General features: G+C 35.6%; 2 protein-coding genes across 3 annotated transcripts in view; both read left to right on the top strand.

The window, feature by feature from the left end:
• Positions 1 to 9,979, top strand: part of LOC123311431 (contactin-associated protein-like 2) — a 29,837-nt gene extending 19,858 nt beyond the window's left edge. For both annotated transcript variants that reach the window (XM_044895382.1, XM_044895390.1), the window contains 6 exons: positions 122 to 438; positions 2,448 to 2,632; positions 2,707 to 2,970; positions 4,905 to 5,115; positions 5,175 to 5,281; positions 9,734 to 9,979. In XM_044895382.1, the coding sequence (XP_044751317.1) occupies positions 122 to 438; positions 2,448 to 2,632; positions 2,707 to 2,970; positions 4,905 to 5,115; positions 5,175 to 5,281; positions 9,734 to 9,853 (1,204 nt within the window). In that variant the 3' untranslated portion in view covers positions 9,854 to 9,979. The remainder of the gene's footprint in view (positions 1 to 121; positions 439 to 2,447; positions 2,633 to 2,706; positions 2,971 to 4,904; positions 5,116 to 5,174; positions 5,282 to 9,733) is intronic.
• Positions 9,980 to 12,916: 2,937 nt separating this feature from the next.
• Positions 12,917 to 13,574, top strand: part of LOC123319924 (BTB/POZ domain-containing protein 2) — a 36,051-nt gene continuing 35,393 nt past the window's right edge. Inside the window, exon 1 of the mRNA XM_044907039.1 lies at positions 12,917 to 13,099. The gene's annotated coding sequence lies outside the window, so the exon portion shown is untranslated. The remainder of the gene's footprint in view (positions 13,100 to 13,574) is intronic.

Genomic DNA, 13,574 nt, shown 5'->3' with positions numbered 1-13,574 from the left:
TTCAATGGATTACAGACAAGTTTTGTATTTAACTTTTTCTTCTAGCTCCTTTAGTTTCCACAATAAGGTATAGGGACACTTTAACTCGGACAGCCTATACAGAATTGATTTTTCCTTCCAGTCGCAGTTATTACCTGTTGGTTGGATTGAGCCCTGAAGGGTACTTGATCTTCCAAGAGGACAGGGAGGGTGAGGTGTATTCTGCCACGGTTCACGGTAAAAGCTTCATCAACGGTGCTCGGCATTCAGTGTACTATAAAAGGGATTTCGACGACTACGAACTTATGGTTGATAAGGAGGTCATAACTATGAACAAGGTGGATCCTCAAAGTTTCACCAACGTGCCCGAAATGGGGGCTAACGAGGTGCAGATTGGGGGCCACAATACCAGCGATCCCAGATTTGCCACCTACAAGAGGTACAGTGGCTGCTTGTCAAGTGAGTGATTGTTTTTATTGAAAAGTTTAGGGGGTCGAAGGGTGAGAGAACGTATACTTTGGTGACGTGAATTAGAACATTTCTGATTTTCAATTTTCATATTCACTTTTATTTTATTTTTCTCCGTTTTAAATTTCGAAAATTTGAGTGAAATTAGACAAAATCGGCTAATTCAGGCTGATAAAAATATCAACCAATGTTACCATCTGAATCTAACATGCCAACGTACCATTTTATTCAGAGTGTTAACGCTAATAATATACCAAGGTTTCGTTCTTACTTGACCTCTTCAGAACGACACAACTAATGCCTCGATGGAAAACGTTTACGAATTGATGGACTTTTATTTATTTCATTTGGAGGGGTCTAGTTGGATCTGTTACCTACCAGATGTCGCTGGGTTATTGTCGTAACTCCGAAGCGTCTACTGGTATCAAATAAAGGTCCATCAATTCGTAGAAATTTTCAAAATTTCCTCGTTGGCACTCTGTTCAGATGGTAAGATTGATATGATTGATATTTATATCAGTTAAGCCTATCCAAAAGGTGGTATCTATTTTCCTTTTCGTATCAGGCAAAATTTGACTATTTTTATGAACAAAATGTTACGGGCGAGTCTTTGACTCATACAAATATTTTAATAGTAGATTCTTGATGTCAAAAGAAACACTTTTTTCTTCACCATTTTTTCCGAATCGGCTCGGTTTAAAAGATACAGGCGGTAGAAAAACCACGAAAAAATGTTATTTTTGGTTCTATCACACAAACGGTTTTATCGAATGAAATGAATTTCGGAATATAGTTTTTCATTTATTTGATGAATATTTTCGAACACAATATATCACCCATGCGTAATGGTCATTATGACCATTACCAAAAATTCAAAGAACCCAACTCTGGAAACTAAGCAAGACGTTATCTGATGAATATCTAAACGTTTTGTAAAATAGAATTCTTCATATTTCCTCGTATAAAGCGCTGTTTTCGAGATTTTTAATGTTGAAAAATAAGTATCTGTGAAATTTAAAAAATTGGGTACTTTGGCTAAATACAACTCTGTTTAAAAGATCCATAGATGTGTAGTGTCAAAGATTTCGCTAGTTATTTTGAGATTATTTCGTTTTTCCAGAGGTGGCATAGCTAATTATGAAAACTCAAAATGGCTATATCTTTTTATCAGGGCCGAATCCGAAAAAATGGTATAGCAAAAAAGTGTTTCTTTTGACTTCAAGAATCTACTGTTAAAATATTTGTACGAGTCAAAGATTCACCCTATCAAGATGGACCGAAACCACCAGTTTTCTTGCGCCGGCTACTTTGTTTACAAGAATATGTACAGGGTGGACATAATTCGTTGTCTACTGAGAGGATCTCGAGAACTATAGCAGCTAGAAGAAAACGGATAGATATTTCCGAGCTCATTTTCGGAGAAACAATAAATGGTGAAAACCGCAGCCTCCCACGATACTCCGTTTTCGAGTTTGGCAATTTCGTAAAGTTCTCATAACTTTTTTGTCTTTGAAGTTACAAATCTGAAACTTGAACCTTCTACAGACACTTTTTTACGTAGAATCTACTGATGAGCTCAAAATATTTTTTCATTTTGAATTATTAGGTGAACTTTTTTTAAATGCAAACTTTTGTTGAATTTGTTATTTTTGAATTGGAAAAAAATCTTTTGTCAGTAGATTCTACGTATGAAAGTTTCAAGTTTCAGATCTGTAACTTCAAAGACAAAAAAGTTATGAGAACTTTTCCGGAATCGTCAAAATCTCAATTTTTGTTTATAACTCGAAATCTAAAAATGATAGGCCGATTCTGTTCTCAGATTTGGATTAGTCATGAAAAAGAGAGAATGTGTCATCCGTTTTCTTCTAGCTGCTATAGTTCTCGAGATCCCTTCAGTAGACAACGAATTTTGCCCACCCTGTAAATGTGGTCAAAAAATTTTCCGTTTTGATTGCGATTTTACTGTATTTTGATTTTCAATGCGACCTTTCGCTTTCCAGATATAGTTATCGAAGTAAATGAACATCTCATGAAACCGTTAGAAGAGTACATGTTATTCACAAAAACAGGGGCTGAAAAGGTGAACGTGTCCAATTCACAGGGGGTGCGAAGTGCCCAATGCAGCCCCCACTTCGACGATTACCATGAAAAACTACCCGGTACACCCAACTTGAATATAAGTCAGGTGAGGTGCAGATATGATGAAAAGACGGATGACAATAATATTTATTTGAGGTTTTTTGATCGATGCTTTTTCAGGGCAAGGATAAAACTTGGGTAGAAGATGCTCCTCATAAAGTCCTGTACACTTCTTTGTATTCGGCAGAGACAGAAGAAGAAGAGGATGCAGGACAGTTGGTTGTGATGATATTATCCATATTTTTCGTTGTCGTACTTGTTTGTTTAGCGTATGAATTATACAGGACTGATCGTCAGTATAAGTTGAAGAAGGAATATGAAACCGATGCAAGTATTATATGGTCTAAGGAACAAGCGGCTATTCTTCAAGAAACTAATAGAAAGGTGAGTGAAATTTTTCATGCCCGGAAATATCCGTTGTTTCAGCATTCTGGTTCATTATCACTGAATTTCTTGGTTGTGCTCTAGGAAAATTGAAATCTTTTTGAATTTTCCTCAGATAACATTCTAGGACATAATTACAGATTGAAAAAAACATTGGCAAATTTCATACTCGATGTGAGGCTAACGAATTAAAATAAAATCAGGTTCATAATTATTGGTGCTGATGAGTATTATACAGCTATGTGAAGCTAGCACCCGCAAATGCAAATTTTGAAACAAAAATTTCAGGGTTGTTTGTCCATCGTAGGTCCATGTTTGTCCACCCTTTTTTTTAAATTTGTTGTCCGGGCATCGATATCGGAAAAGAACTTTTTTCGGTTCATTTTCTGAGCAGCACCCCCAAATCGCAAAAACTTATTTTTGATGCTACAGATCGTTTGTCCAACGTAGGTCAACTTTTATCCACCAAATTTTATTTGTCCACCCACAGAACCATAGAAATCAATCTTTTAAAATTTTGGAAAGTGTGAAGTTAGCACCCCCAAATGAAAATTTTTGAACCAAAATTTCAGGATCGTTTGTCCATCGTAGGTCCATGTTTGTCCAGCTTTTGTTTTCACTTGTCCAGGAACCGTTTGAGAGATATGGAAACAGAAGTTGTTTCGGTTCATTTTCTGAGCAGCACCCCCAAATTGACTTACGATGGACAAACGACCCTGAAACCCTGAAATGTTGGTTTAAAAATTTTCATTTGGGGCGGCCAACTTCACTCTTGCCAAAATTTGCATAGATGGATTTCTATGGTTCTGTGGATGGAAAAATGAAAAAATTTGGTGGACAAAAGTGGACTTACGTTGGACAAACGATCTGTACCATCAAAAATAAGTTTTTGCGATATGGGGGTGCTGCTCAGAAAATGAACCGAAAAAATGAAAAAAATGAGTGGACAAACATGGACCTACGATGGACAAACGACCCTGAAATGTTTGTTTCAAAATTGGGGGTGTTGGCTTAACATAGCTGTATTATACTTGTTTCACCAGATAGGTTCAACTATTTCAACCTCTTTCATTGATATGAAAATCAACAAATATTACGATATAAATCGAACTAGCCAACCCCCATCATTCGGTGTATCGACAAATATATCGGTTTATCTAGGAAGGGTAGATAGTTTTTGCCTTATTTCACCTCGTCAGAGCAACACAACGGTTTCTGCAAACTAAGAGTATGGAGCGAATGGATATATACTGCCATCTTCACTTACTTACGATAGTGAATTGAGTTGGATCTCGTTAGGTGCTAGGTGGCGCTAAGGTATGGTTATACGTTGTAGCGTCCACTGACATCGAATAAGATGTCTTTGAATTGATTCCATTTCCGTTGAGGTGAGAGCTGTGTTGCTCTGATAAGGAGATTAGATCGAAACCATGGTCAACATCTACTCTTCATTGATGCAGAATCTGTTGATACTTCGATAGATGGTGATTGGCTAGTTCTATTGAGATCGTAATATTTGTTGATTTTAATATCAATGGATATTATGTTTCTGAATTAATTTCGTTTATTATTTATCTGTCTTAATGAAGGCGCTATTTTTTTATTATGTACTACCTCCAGTAGTTTCTGAAAAAAAGCCAGCCTAGATGAATGGTTTTTTGAAGTCTGAAAATTTCCTTGTTAGAAATAATGAACCCAACCTGCCTTAATAAAAAAATCTTGCTGAATTTTGCCTCAGTGTCATTATACTTGAGCCGAGCAACAATACTCAAAATGTCGACTCAGGTTTGATAAACTCTTTTCAAACTTTGAATTCGGATAAATTGAATGTATCTACATATAGTTTGAGGAAAGAGAAAAAGGCTCAAATTATAATTCGAGCATTTTATCGTTCTATAGAACGATAATTCAAATTCGCAGAGTTTTTGTTTCAGGTTAGCGGAGAAATAGATGCAGCAGTAACCAAACAAATTTTGCTGAACGGCAAGGTAGCAAATAACGCGAAAAATGGCATATCAAAGACAGACGACAACGAGAATAGAAAAGATGCGATCCCGATCATAGTGGAAGTCCCTTCTGAGGATGTCCCCAAAAGAAAGTTGAAAAGGGTGGATAGCAAACGAGAAAAGAGGATCAGTTTCAGAGGTGAGTAACAAACATGTACGTCTATTTTCAGTACTTTCAAATGATGGAATTTCATTTAGACAGTGCTAGTGAATTGGCCTGGGATACACCAGAGGAGAACGATAACCTGCTCACGACTATGGTCGAAGAAGAGGAAGATGTGGAAGAGTCTGATTCTGAGAACTCAGTAAGTAACATCGGGAGAATAGCCCCGTACAGCTCCATCAGCGAGGTTACCCTCAATAATTTGCTTGAGGATGATTTAGACTGAAATATCTGCATGAAAGCATGGAAAACAGCATGGACCTTGCTTACATACTCTTTCACTATTTTTGAAATGTTTATGTAATAAAATTCATAATTTGATGAGTGATTCTATCTAGCTCTATAAAACCTTTCAACTTCCTCTTTTATTTCTATACTATAGGGTTTTTCAACAAGAACTATGGCCCCACTGAAACTACATTAATGTTTTGACATTTGGTTTTTGACATATCTATAGTGGAAACTTGGGCAATTGTTACAATGAATTCCATTTCACTCAAAAATCGTGTCAAAATAATAAAAATTCACTATGAAAATGGTGGATCTGTAAAAGTTTTACAGATCGATCAACATAATCGAGAGATGTAAACAACTAAATTTTGGCCTATTGTTGAAGATATGGATATCACAAATATGTGGTTTCAACAAGACGGTGCCACAAGTCACACATCTACCGAAACAATGGATTTATTGCAAACCAAATGGGCAAGTTTCCTAAAACTCCAAAACCGAATTTGAGATTATTTATGGAAAGCCTTTTCTACTAGTTATCCAACACGTAGAAGATTAGCTTCAAAATTCAGACATTTCAGAAATACACCCTTCGAAACTTCGACTATGTGAAAGCTTGTGACGTAGAATGCCTTTATTGAAGTATAGTAATTTTTGTTAACTCGACAACACTGGAACCGATCAAGAAGATATCCACAGATTACAAAAAATTGTTTCTGTAATCTGTGTCTTCACCTTCTTAAAACCGATTATGGAGAGTAGAGAGAAGGAGAACGATCGACGTACTAAAAATGTGTCCCCGAAAACGGGAAACATAGGATAGGTGTCGCTGCGATTACAGCGGGTATCGATAAGGGGTGGGGATTCAAGCGTCAATTTGAAATGAACAGCCTTCATTTTATTTAAGGTTATGTGTCATCGTGGTTTTTCTGATGATTTTTCAAATACCTTTCTTCAAATCTATATTGAATATGAGTTCTCTGAATTATATGCAATAAAATGCAAGTCGAAATCAATGAAATTCAAAAGAAATCACTGATCAAAAAAATTGTACCTACTTTTGTTTATCATTGTTTATTGAAAGCAGCTATGTTAGTTGGTTTCCTAATCTTCAAAATTATATAAATCCGTAGTGAGGAGTAGTACACATCAAGACAACAAAAGGTAGCAGTCTCAGATTTATCACTTAGGTATTAGAGTAGATTCTTTTGCCAATACTCAGCTGAGAACCGATATAAACCACATATTATGTTATGCCAACAAAATTGTTCAAGAATATTTACTTCTGAACCATGTAGTTTTATTGGTTAAATATTCTTATTCAGAAGGGTCAACTTCTCACGAGGGATGACAATTTCGATTTCGTTTATAATGAATCCATCATCTTTTTGATATCTTCATCGCAAAAGTGCTCTTGACACACAAATTGATTGGGAGTTGATTCTTGAGATAAGGTTTTTTCCAATTTTCTCTCAAAAATGCTGTCGGAAATTTTATCTCTTCTTCTTTTCTTTCCGATGCCAAAACACTCTTATACTAGCGCACGCTTCAACATTTCACCATGGTCATATGTTGTTCTCTTATCAAAAATCGACAATAATAATATTCCTATCATCTGTCACCAGGGAAACAGTTCACTCAGCCAACGAGCCAACTACAATTTGATTTGTGTAAACAAAATTTCGCACTCTCGTGATGGCCAGCGCGCCTGTTGGCGAAAGCATGAACTACCCTATTGGTACATATTTTAGGGGACAAAAAATCTGTGGTCTCAAAGCAGCGATCGTTCTCCTTCTCTCTACTCTCCATAAAACCGATGACATTTTGTGTGTTTTTCTTGTCAAATGTGATCATCAAACTTGATATTTATTACGTCTATGGTGATCAGAAAACTTTCATGACCATTACTGACACAAATGGGAGTTGCCGGATTGTAAAAATGACGTAGAATGTTCACAAGAGCACTTCTGAAATCAGAATTTTCGTAATCGAATACAGACAAAATGCAATATGTTAAAATTCGAAAAAAATATATTTCGAGATATTTGAGTTATAAGGATTTTTATGGCATATATTTTGAAAATTAGGAAAATACCCCATTTTCTGATCGCATAATTTCACGAAATAGGTACAGCCGTTAAAGGGCTAGCTAGATCATGCGATTTAACACCGCTGTAAGTGTGGTCGTGGTGGACATTTATAAGATATCATTTTCCATTCATAATTGCCAAACCATCCTTTTCTGAATAAAATGAAATTTGAATCATTGTCATCTGAATTTATAGTTTTATTTTGATTTACAAAACAAAGTTCTTGTTGAAAAACCCTATATTTTCGTTATTCTCCAATTAGTTTAATTGAAGTTAGAATGCTTATTTATCAATTTAGTGGAACAAATATCATACCTACATAAGTGACATACATAGGGTAGGTATTTTTTCAAAATCACATTTGCCACACAAGTAAAACATCGTGGACTTGGAGAATGCAGAGGATAATTGTTACAAAATATTGAAAGTATAGGAATTTCTTATGATATCGTTTATTTAGTATTACGTGTTTTACTATAATCATCAGATTAGAAGTCAGCTTCCTGTATTTTTCTTAAGCATCTGAGCATGATAAAAAAAAATTGTGTGAATGCAGTGAATGATAGTAAGAAGCGAAAAAAGGCTTCTTCTCTTCATTCATTCACACAAAAACAATCTTGCACAGAAACTCTACTGATGTTCTAGGAAAAAATCTAAAAATGTACATTATCTCAAATTGTTTCTCAGTACTACTATGCTAACAACATGTCATGTTTATACAGAGCGAGTAAAAAGTAATGCTAAAAATTCTTATATGAACTAAAAACTCAAGGTAGTGAAAATCATATATAGGGTGACATTTTAAAAACTTGCCAGGCCAATTATGTCACGACAAGGATGGTTTCAGAGAAAATGCCGGAACAGGACAATTTTTATTCGGAGGGGGACATATTTTGAGCAGAATTGTAAGCCGAAATCTCCTCAACCCTAGGTGTAGGGGCTATTACCCCTAAATTCTTAATAGGGAATAGGGGGTGAGATTTACTTCAATTGAAAGATCACTTGTCCCTCTAAATGAATACTGTGGTTTGCAAATTTTTATTGACTCCTTGGAGTAGTTACAGGAGGTGACAATTTGAAAACTTGCCAGGCCAATGAGGGCTACCGTTTTTTTGCTCACCAGTTGGCGCCTTTGTAGAGTGAGGTCCTGAACATAGACAAACTGATGCAAGATTTGTTTGTCTACGATGACGGGGACTTGTCATTTCACAGATCATAATATTGGAGAAATTGAATATAGAAATATTTGGTTACCAATCAATATCTTGTTCGTTATTTCTGTATTTTTAATTAGTGCATGTGTGTAAGTCCCTTTCTGACAATGATTTGGCTTCACTTCTTTTATAGCATAAAACACGTAATATCAATAAAAGTATTATAGATATATGGAAACCATAAACTTATGATTAATCAAATAGTTGAGTCTATGATGTGGACCTCACGCTACACTAGCGCATCAAGCGGCGAATTCACACGCGGTAGCCCTCATTATGTCTCGACAAGGATGTTTTCAAAGAAAAAACCAGAACAGGTCAATTTTTCTTTCCCCTCCCTTGGAAGGGGAACATATTTTTAGCAAAATTGTAAGCCGAAATCTCCTCAAACCTAGGTGTAGGGTGATCTAAACCTCAATTGGAAGACAATATGTCCCTCTACATAATACAATTGAGGTATAGCTCACCCTCTATTCCCTATAACGAATTCAGGGGTGACAACCCCTACACCTAAGATTGAGGAAATTTTGGCTTACAATTCTGCTCAAAATATGTCCCCCTACGAATAGAAATTGAGCTGTTTCGGCATTTTCTCTGAAATCATTCTTGTCGTGACATAATTGGATTGGAAAGTTTTCAAATAGTCACCCTGTATGTAACTGTGCTTTAAGTTCAGTTACGGAATTGTTTCAATCAATAATTAATTTTTTAATGTTATAATTATGAATTAATGCAAGTAAAATTTTAGAAGTGGCTTTTTGTACCCCTCAAAATTAAAGAGGAATAACACCAATTTTTTTATTGCTGTTTTTTGACATTATCGTTCACATCAAATTTTCTAACAAATACTCATTTACACCTAGAATAATTGAGGAGGTTTTAATATGTCCTTTAGCCTCTCTATGAGGGTTAGAGGTGCTAGAATGCTAAAGATTATTAGTTGTTTACTCTGTATATTTTATACAGCGCACGTTTGTTAAGATAAATAAATTTTGTGCATGGATATATAAGGGTAAATCTTGAGCTAACTCTAACCCATCCAACCATGCACCACTTCAGGTTCCAGTTTCAACCCAGACTCGTTCAAGACTCAGGAGTCCACCACCAAAAAGGAATACACTGGCCAAACCATCCACATATACGATTAGCGAAAGTGAAAGCATAGAATCCATAAGCTGAGAATAGAGCAGAGGAAGAAGATCCCAGAATCATTACACCATATTCACCCTGATCAATTTTCTCCTCCATTTCTTCAAATCTGATATGGTTATATGAATGAAAGGAAATAAATATAATCAGATTGTTTTGGCTATTTATTTCTGAATAACTATCGCTTTTGAAACTGAATATATATATATATATATATTAATTGGTTTAAAGCTAGATTGTACTACTTAATAGTGCAGGATTTATTTATTGATTATACAGGCAAGAGACAAGAAAGTTTTTCAACTGATTGGGTCTAATGGTTCAAAAATTTTCAAGGAATTCAAATGTTGATGTTCAGTAGATACTTCCAAAGACATTGTGGCTGTAATAATCCAGTTCTGAAGTGGTGTACGCATATATTAATATCCTTTATTAGTCTATGGGTGTACACTAGTTAGCCGGTAGAAGACATTAACCTACCTTGTTTCAACAAACATTTACCATGTCACAGTGGCGGCTGGTCTGTGAGGGCTATAGGGCTACAGCCCCCCATACAAGAAATCAGTCCTTTTATGCTATTTACCTTCCCATACGATTTTCAATGAAAATATTACTTTCCACGGTTATATATATAATTTATTAATGTAAAACTTTCATGCGACTCCTGCAGTTTTGTTTATTTCAATCATAATCTAGCAGTTCGTCCCTGCATGGGCGATGAATCGTGTAGCCCCGAATTCTTGCATTCGGACAGTCATTCGGCTCCAGCCGCAACTCTTCGTGTCGGTCGTTTTAAGGAGTAAAAGGGCTACGATAAAAGTCGCCCCTATCCGCTTCATTCTAGCCGCTGCCGGCTAGCGTGCGTTCGTATTTATTTACGTTTTCAAATCACGGCGGACAATAGTGTTCAAAATATTTTAAAAACTGATTTCGCGAGGCTTTCGCTGGCGGAAAAAAGCCGTATTCAACTGCTGGGTAAACCGACTCCCGATTTAAATTTAACCCAGGCAGATAAAACTCCAAAAACTTCTCAAGACAAGTGTATAACAATTGAAAACGTATGGGCAAGGGCAGGATTTAGAGATTTGAAGCACCTTAATGAAAAAATTAAGAAGCATGAGCTATCTGCCAAGCATGTAAATTGTTCGACAGAATTAGCTTTTCTGGTTACGACTACTATCGCAGCTCAATTAGAATACCGGAATAATATTATTAAGCACAACGAGCAAGTAGATAAGAACAGGTATGTTTCAAAAAGAATTATAAATTGCATAAAATTTTGCGGAAAACTGGTTTTAAAATTTCATATTTTTATTATTATTCTAAAAGTAGCCCCCTAGTGAACTAGATCACGAGCCGCCACTGCCATGTCAATACAATGGCAAATATTATTTCTATTAGGTACAACCAATTTGCTTCGCGCTGTGTGATTTCATAGATTTTATATGGGCAATAAACTTTATTGCTCGAACTCGAACACCGATAGCGACAAGGTACTTGTGTGTAATGAAAAAAGGAAATGCTTGAAATTGATTCAGTTAGATAAACTCCAAGAATTTTCTTTCTCAACATGTGTGAGTCAGAAACAGACAACAGCTCGTAATAAGCCCTAAGCTATTTGAGATATGTAGATCTCTATACAGGCTGTCTGTAAACAAATGCGAAGGAAATTTTTTTCGAAATCGACCTCTCTTCCAAGATACAGCCTTTGGAAGGCGATGACGAGTTGACGGTTTTTAATTTTTTTTACGGGTTCTAAAAAACACTGAGTCATAAAACTACTATACATAATATGTAGCACTAAGTAGATATTACACAATTTTTTTAAATTACTTTAATATTAGGGGTTGAAAATAACAACCTTATGATTTTCTTTCAAAAATTGTTTTCGTGGGATAGATTTTCGAAACATAAAATTCTCATACGGTTTTCCATTCAATTCTGGAGAAAAAAAGTCTCTTGTTCTCGGAATAAATAAAAACTTACAAGCAGTTCTGATCATTGTTCATTCCGTTTCATCGTATAAGTGTTACATGCATCAACTCTCTGCCTTCGTAAGTTTTTATTTATTCCGAGAAAAGTATCGACTGTATCGAAAGTTTGCAACAGACTTTTTTTCTCTAGGATTGAATGGGAAACCATAAGGGAATTTCATTTTTCGAAAATCTATCCCACGAAAAAAATTTTTGTAGGAAAATCATAAGGGGACAAGGGGTTGTTATTTTCAACCCCTAATAATAAAGTTATGAGATCTAACAAAATTGTGTGAGTAACATCTACTTAGTGCTTCATATTATGTATAGTTTCATGACTCAGTGTTCTTTAGAATCAGTAAAAAAAATTAAAAACTGTCAACTCGTCATCGCCTTCTAAAGGTGTATCTTGCAAGGGAGGTCGATTTCGAAAATAATTTATAGGAACTACCCCTGCTTATTTTCATAGAGGAATTATCTCCCTAAGTCCTTCGCATTTGTTCTCAGACAACCTTTTTACATATCATCATGGAGGATTAATAAATAATCAATGGTATTACACAGAGTTGGGGTAAACTTTGGAACCAATTAAATATCTTTTGAAGCAATCTGATGGCTTATATTTCTACTACTGTACTTCCGATTCCACGGAAAATATCACTTTATTTCAACTGGGACCATATGAGACACACAAGGAAAAACTTCTGATGAAGAAGATACATTGAAAGTAAAGAATGAACTCATGTTGGAAATATGCAGAGTTTTTCCAATTCCTCTGAAACGTTTCGAATAATAAATACTTATATGTTTATGCAGCAATGCATCGGTATCAATAAAGATAAGACTTACAAGTATCCAGCAATTAATGCCCCTAAAGGCAAGATAAAAGCAAATAATTGTCCAAGTATTCAGATAACCCAGAACCTTGACGGTCCCAGGTATCGACACAATAAACTGTTGGGGCAAACAGGTAAGAGGGGAAATACCTCCATCCTTTTCTTCATATGAGCCCTGTGAAAATGACGTCAGAATGGTGTAGGTACGTAGTAAGGGAGAAAGACTTGTTCCGTTAGCTTCAAAGGGGGCTTAGTGTAGGTTATCGTTTTAATCCGTCTCTAGGAGTATACGATGATCACGACTGAAAAGCTTGGATTGTTTGAAATGTAGCTCGAGTGTGGTACAACTTTTTCAGTGATGTGTGCTGATTTTCGAGGATTTTTGTGGAATGGATGTGAATGGCCATTTGCTGGACAATGACTCAAGTATTCTTTAGTCAGGACTCGATCGTGAATACCTTCAAAGGGTGAGATTATATCAAATCTCTAGAGTCACAGATACTTTCATTCCCATTGACTTGACAACGTTTTAAGTTGATTCGCTAAGATTGTGGATTTGAAGAGGGTAACCCCTTGTTCCGATTGAGAGTGACGTAGCAACAATACAATGAGTCACGCTTTAGGGTAGGACGAAGAAGAAAAAGAATGATAATTGTCACGTTCTTCCCCCAACCTTATATCTAGTGCTAATTTTCTGCGAAGAGGAATATAAATAGAGGAAGAAGATCGCAGAATATACTTATTTTTGTGACTGGAAAGGAGGAAAGTCCAAAAAATTTTGGAAATTTGATCAATGAAAATTCAAATAGCATTATTCAACCTTTCGATTTTGTTTCGATGGTTCTGTATCTATTAACAATTCTTTCTCAAAAAACTACAAGTTAATGTACCAAACACATTCATATCCATTCAGATTTTATAGAAACTTTTTATGCTTTTTCT

The sequence above is a fragment of the Coccinella septempunctata genome, chromosome 1, assembly GCF_907165205.1.
Source record: "Coccinella septempunctata chromosome 1, icCocSept1.1, whole genome shotgun sequence".
NCBI lineage: Eukaryota > Metazoa > Arthropoda > Insecta > Coleoptera > Coccinellidae > Coccinella > Coccinella septempunctata.
The sequence above is the reverse complement of the archived record's forward strand: the minus strand, read 5'-3'. Positions and strand labels throughout refer to the sequence as shown.